Source organism: Lactuca serriola, chromosome 9 (assembly GCF_051521515.1).
Source record: "Lactuca serriola cultivar US96UC23 chromosome 9, Lser_US96UC23_V15, whole genome shotgun sequence".
Classification (NCBI taxonomy): domain Eukaryota; kingdom Viridiplantae; phylum Streptophyta; class Magnoliopsida; order Asterales; family Asteraceae; genus Lactuca; species Lactuca serriola.
In genome coordinates, this window is record NC_136416.1 from 23480836 (window position 1) to 23487399 (window position 6564).

Consider the following 6564-nt stretch of genomic DNA (forward strand, 5'->3'; position numbering starts at 1 on the left):
TTATTATTTATAAATTTGAAAAATGCAAATAGATGAATAGAAATGCCAAAATTCATACAACCACTATAACTAAACCTTTTAGTTTGAAGAGACCGGGGGGGGGGGGGGGGGGGGGGGGGGGGGGGGGGGGAAGATAACGACCGGTTTTTTTTCATTTAACCATTGACCTATTTTGTCCCAATGAACCTACTATATAACCCACTATAAAAACCATTAGTCTTTCAAACTTTCATTTAACCCTTTGATTTTTTTTTTCTTTAACCACTAAAACTTTGATTTTTATTAAAAATAAATGACTTCGGTAACAAAAATACTCGCTCGATTGTAGTTTACAATTCATTATCGGAAAAAAAATGAAGTTGTTTTTTTTTATAAAGTTAAACAAAACTTTTAGCCGTTAAAACATTAAAAAACTCTTTAAGCTGATAAAAAAATTACTCTTTAAGCTGTTAAAAAATATAAAGTATATTGTAAAATTGGTCCTTATGGTATCTCAAAAAATGCATTTTAAGTTTTTTTTTTTTCATTCGTATAGTTAGTCTAGAATTAAAACTTCAAATTTATGGTATACCATAGACCAAAACTGTATTTTTTTGGGATACCATAGAACCAAATTTATGGAAGTTTCAATTTTATACTTATTATTATATGAATAAAAGAATTCAAAAAGTACTTGTTAGGATACCATATAGACCAATTTTGCATTTTACTCTAAAATATGTATAAATTTTTATAAAATTAGATTTATTAAAGACATTTTATACCTATTAAGTAAATGTTATTTTGTTTTTGTAATAAAAGGTTTAAACTCTAACATAATGATTCAAAAAGTTGAATAATTTATAAGTCATTTAAGAGAGTACTCGTTCAACTTTTATGTCAAGTACCTTTTTGCATTTAAACAGTAGTATAGGGGCCAAAGTGAAAGAAAAACCCAACGAAATATATAAAATGTCCCTTCGTTTCCCCCTCCTCTGAAAACTTGCCAAATGTTGAATATTCTCTCTTTCTCTCATTTATGCTGATTGGAGGTATGTTCTTGAGCAGCAGAAGCACAACACACGAAGAAGAAAGAAGAAGAAGAAGAAGAAGGTGAAAGTAGGACCTTTTGAAAATCAACGAATTCAGTTGTCATCGTGAGAAAGTTTGTGTGATAGAGAAAGAGAGAGACATGGGTTGTTTCTTTTGCTCCGGTGGATATTCTTCTGCGAAAAGATCACCACAAAATAAGAGAAAGAACAACACCAAGAACAACCAATCACATCCCTCTCCTGGTACGTATAATGCAATCGGTTCTTTTAACTGTTTTTAAATCATTTAAGAGCATTCAAAATAGTCAGTTTTGAAATTTTAATCGATCGGGATCGTATTTGGGGGAAATTTTCAGCTTTCAAATTCTTATTATAACTCGATAATGGATTAATTTGTTGTTGTTTTTCTTTCTGAATCATGCATGCCCTTAACCTGTTCGACGTAATTCCTCTTCATTCTTCTGGATTTGCATATTTTAATGTCTCGATCTCTTTCGTGGTTTTATGATCCCAAAGTTTGAACTTGTAAACGGAAACATACTGATCTTAGTGATTTTTATATTTTTTATTTCCTCATCTTGATCAATAGTGAGATGCGATTTAATCCTTGTAATTTAGGCAATAATCTGTTCTATCTGTTGGCCATACTTTTTGTTTAATCAGTTAAATAGTCTACTTTATCATCATCATCATGAGCAACCCCATAAAAATTTTCGTGAAACTTCATATAAAACAACAACATTGTTTTAAATCTGCGTTTTGTTAATTCCTTTTTTATTTCTTTCCTTTTGTTCTTTTATAACTGTTGTCATATCCCCTGTTTCCTTCCTCTATGATGTTGAAAGTTTCATTGTTTTTTTAACTTCCTTTGTCTTGTCTGCTTCCACACACACAAACACACAGTTCCTGATGTTTTTAACGATTAAATTTTGGTTCTACATATGGTTTAGATAACTCCAACTTGAATCCAAGTAGCGAATTGAAAAAGGATAATCCTAAAGAATCAAATCAATCATCAGTTGCGAATGAGAATGATGATAAAATCAAATCTCCCAACAATAAAGAGTCTAACAAAACCAAGGCACGAAAATTTACATTCGCTCAATTGGTAACTGCCACCAATAATTTTAAGGCTGCAAATTTCTTGGGTGAGGGTGGATTTGGTAAAGTTTATAAGGGAAAATTAGAAGACACTCATGAGGTTTGTGATCTTTAATCAATAAAAAAAAAATCCTATTTATTGTTATTAACCCATTAAAGTATGAATCTTGATTTTTTTTTTGTTCTAGATTGTTGCTATTAAGCGATTGGATCTTGATGGGAGTCAAGGGATTCGAGAATTTGTTGTTGAAGTGTTGACTTTAAGCATGGCCAATCATCCAAATTTGGTCAAATTAATCGGTTATTGTGCCGAAGCCGAACAAAGGTTATTAGTCTACGAGTACATGCCATTAGGTTCTTTGGAGGACCATCTGCACGGTATTTTATTTATCAGATAACAGATAACAGTCAGAGATAATCGGTTGTTTACCGATAGTGACTAATTGGAACTTGGATTTCTTGTGTTAGGTGTACGTGTGAATAGGAAACCGCTTGATTGGAACGCGAGGATGAAAATAGCGGCGGGTGCGGCCCGCGGGTTGGAGTATTTGCATGACCGTATGAATCCACCGGTTATATATCGAGACTTGAAGTGTTCTAATATTTTATTAAATGAAGAATATCATGCCAAGTTGTCGGATTTTGGGTTAGCAAAAGTGGGCCCACTTGGGGACAAGACACATGTCTCGACCCGAGTGATGGGTACGTACGGTTACTGTGCTCCTGATTATGCGTTGACCGGTCAACTTACCTTCAAATCCGATATATATAGCTTTGGAGTTTTGCTCTTGGAGCTCATTACGGGGAGAAGACCAATCGATAATACAAAACCTACTTCCGAGCAAAATCTTGTTACTTGGGTAAGTTCAATAATTAATTCATAATAAATACACACTAAAAAATATACCATAAAAAAATGGTGTCGAGCAGAGCAGCTCAGCATAGGGGTTGCTGGAAGAATAACTGATTGAGCAGTATCTCTGTGTTGTCATCAGGCACGGCCGTTGTTCAAAGAGCGAAAGAAGTTTTCTCGAATGGTGGACCCTATGCTTGAAGGGAAATACCCTGTGAGGGGGCTTTATCAAGCTCTTGCCATTGCTGCAATGTGTCTACAAGAACAACCTAACATGAGACCTCTTGTGGCGGATGTTGTAACGGCTCTTAACTATTTGGCAACCCAAAAGTATGATCCGTTAATTCACCCGGTTCAGAGGTCAAGGTATTGGTCAAACCTTGACCAGGATGGGGTTGTATCGCCTTGAAAGGCGGTTTCAAACCCTAATGTTTATATCAGAATCGGAGGAGAAATTCCTCCCATTCTGTTTGTTTTTGTTTTGTTTTTTTTTTTGGGAGTTGATGAGAAGCATTATACGTAGAGGAGTAGGATGTGGGGTTAAAAGGGGAGTTTTGTACAAGGAGTATTTTTTTCTCCTTGGAAGATTGTAAAGTAAAATGTTGGATTTTTAGAGCAAAAGATAAGAGTTTTTTGAGAGTTTAAATTTTAGGGGGCTTTCATATATTTGTTTTGGAAACAAGTATAAGATATACAAGAATCAAAAATTGTATAATCAGTTTTAACAAATAGGTTATACTTGGATGTGTTTTTTGTGTTTGTCGATAATCAATTGTTTCAGATTATATAGAGATTATATAGATGAAATTCGTAGTCGATGGTGCCTTTGAGGTATTTGATGATGTGTTTTAAGACTGGAGTGTGGTTTGTAGGGAACATACACACAAACTTTCATTAACACCTATATAAGCAAGAAATATGTGAAATAAGTGAAATTCCATCATAGAAGTATGTATAATACAAGTTTGAAGAATCACAATCTAATTGGGATTAAGACTTACCAAAAATAAAGATAAAGAGATAATTACAAATAATTGATTACAAATATGAATCTAATAAGGATAACTGCTAACATACCTTATATTTATATTAATGTTATATTTAAACAAAATTAATTTAATATTATACAACTCTACACCTCAATAACCTCATTCTCTCCGCAATGACCAACCCACAAATACATGACCCCTTCCTTCCTAGAACGCAAAACTCTACAACAATCCTTCCTTGGTGCCTGCCATATGAACAAGAAACCAATTACCAAATGATATAAACAATATTATATATAGAAAAAAAGGTTATTAGATCTCTATGCATCATGTACCCTTTGCCAACGATCGGGATCTTCCTGCTTCAAGACGACCACAGTGTGGATGGTTTGAGGAGACTCCATCTTCCATCTGCATCGAGGGTGGCGTTCCCGGTGATGAGTGTATATTCCGATGATCTGCTTCCTGGCTTTATCGTATCGTGTGGAGTTTATGTAGAACACGAATGGCGTCTGGCATCGGTTCCCGGTGATTGGACGAGTGTTGAATGAGTAGGATGTAAAATCAAGCACTTTGTACCAGTTGATAAACGTACGACTAGGAATCTCTAGCTCTCGTGGAGACAGAATTCCCCTCATGATCTGAACAGCGAAACCCCATGACACCAGAATCGACCATTCTCTTTTCCGATCATAACAAATTGACTGCTGTGCAAGACTCGCGGAATCGTATTTCGCGGAATTTAGTAAGTGTTTGATCGATTCTACTCTTTCCATGCCTGGGAACACCGGTTCGATTACATCAAAGTGGTGGAGCGAGACCAACGGCGTCACTGGATGGCCGGAGAGTATACCCAATAGGCTTCCATAGATATCGTTCTGAAAAGTTGCGAAAAGAAAATTCAGTCTGATTAAGTACGAATTCTTGTAGTAATTAAAGAAGTTTGATCTATCGAAAAAACAAAACCTGATGGAAGCCTGGTTCTCTGGTGAGAGGGACATTAAGCTCAGCCATGCAAGCTTGCATCCTGTCGTCGCTTCCATACAAACCAGGGTATCGTTTAATACACCGATCTTGCATCTTCTCCAACTCCTTAGCCAAAGGGTAACTGATGGCGAACCCACCACCACCATAAGCCATTAAATACGAGAAATAGATGTTCTGTAAATGACTTTCCGACGAGCTTCCGATGTAATAAAACTGGCTGTGATTGTATTTAGACAAAACCCTCACAACATTCTCCTTAACAAAAACCGTGTCATCGTCTCCCATGACAAACCATCTAATGTCCTCCAACCCACCAAGTCTTAACGCTTCTGAAACTATCCTTGATATGCGAATGGCTGACCTATGTCCCTGTTTGTTCGTGTATGGGAATCTTGAAGTGTCTCCTGAGATGTAGATGTCGGGTAGACTTTCGTTTGGTTTGATTTTCACGTCCATGTCGAGCCAAACACCTCCTCTGGTCTCCCCAGGCTTCCACCATAGCTTGATGTATTCTTTCCTTGATTCCCATAGATTTGAGGAGGCTGCAATGCAAAATGCGATATGTTTGAGCTCGGTGTCGTACCCGATTTTGGGTTGTTTGGTTTCTGTGAGATTAAACAGGCTAGCTTTGGTGGCGTTGGGGTGGAGATCAGAATCTTGGCAGTTGATCTTGGTGGTTAAGTGAGGAGGATAAATGAGAATTTCGTAAGAGTAGAGGAGGTAGAGGAGGAGTAGGAAGAGGAAGAGAGAGGGGAGTGATGATCGGATAATGGAGGCAAGGCTAAATGAAGGGCGGTGTTGGGTGGAAGAGGAGGAGATCATTATGGTGGTGGTGGTGGTTGGATTTGGAAATTGAGAAGGTGGTGGATCGGAGTAGGGTGGTTGCAGGATGCCCCATTGTTAGAGCTAATTTCCAGCGTCAATGATGTTTGGATGGAGGGAAATGCTTTGGTACGAGTGATGTTCGGATTGAAATGGAGATTTGATAGCAAATAAAAGCCGAGAAGAAGTCAAGAACGTCTCAAAATACATTTTTCACAACATGTCTACAAAGTCGCTAAATATTACTTTGTCCCCTTAAGTTTGAGACACGTGGGGACTAAACACAGTGAAACTGATTGTCATTGACAAAATCAAAGTTGGACACATACCTTTGTTTTGTCAAAATCCCAAGTTGTTAATTTTCTAACTATAATTAAGAATGACCATAACATCTCCCTGTGAATGTGTTGGTAAACTAAAGAGCCGATGCAAGTAAGAATCTGTTTAGTATCGGCCTTTATGAACAGACTATGTCAGTCCCATCACCCATGACACCCATGATATATTATGTTAGATTTGGTGATAAGATTAGTACTCTAATTATAGCCAGTCGGAGTGTCGGACTAAATTTCGATAAACGTAGTAAACTTATCTAATAATTAGTTTGACAAAAGAAGCAAGCCCAATTCAACAAGACTAAGGTGATTTTTGTTTTTTCAAAGTGAAAACATCTAAAATCTACGGACTACATATGCAGCAATCATCTGCAGTATAATAGGAGGACCAAAAGGTTGCAACCTATAGTATAAAGTTTGTTTTAATCTACAGGTTGTTGTAATAA

General features: G+C 36.6%; 2 protein-coding genes across 2 annotated transcripts; one reads left to right on the plus strand and one right to left on the minus strand.

Annotated features, from left to right (window-relative positions):
• Nucleotides 1-968: 968 nt before the first annotated feature.
• On the plus strand, nucleotides 969-3634 carry LOC145073360 (putative serine/threonine-protein kinase PBL7). Its single transcript, XM_079019906.1, has 5 exons — nucleotides 969-1274; nucleotides 1982-2232; nucleotides 2321-2510; nucleotides 2601-2992; nucleotides 3128-3634. Exons 1-5 carry the CDS (start codon nucleotides 1172-1174, stop codon nucleotides 3392-3394), a joined length of 1203 nt encoding a protein of 400 aa, XP_078876032.1. The 5' UTR covers nucleotides 969-1171; the 3' UTR covers nucleotides 3395-3634.
• Nucleotides 3635-4056: 422 nt separating this feature from the next.
• Nucleotides 4057-5903, minus strand: LOC145074138 (uncharacterized). The gene is made up of 2 exons (XM_079020555.1): nucleotides 4941-5903; nucleotides 4057-4852 (listed from the first exon to the last, which is right to left on the minus strand). Exons 1-2 carry the CDS (start codon nucleotides 5781-5783, stop codon nucleotides 4295-4297), a joined length of 1401 nt encoding a protein of 466 aa, XP_078876681.1. The 5' UTR covers nucleotides 5784-5903; the 3' UTR covers nucleotides 4057-4294.
• Between the last annotated feature and the right edge of the window lie 661 nt (nucleotides 5904-6564).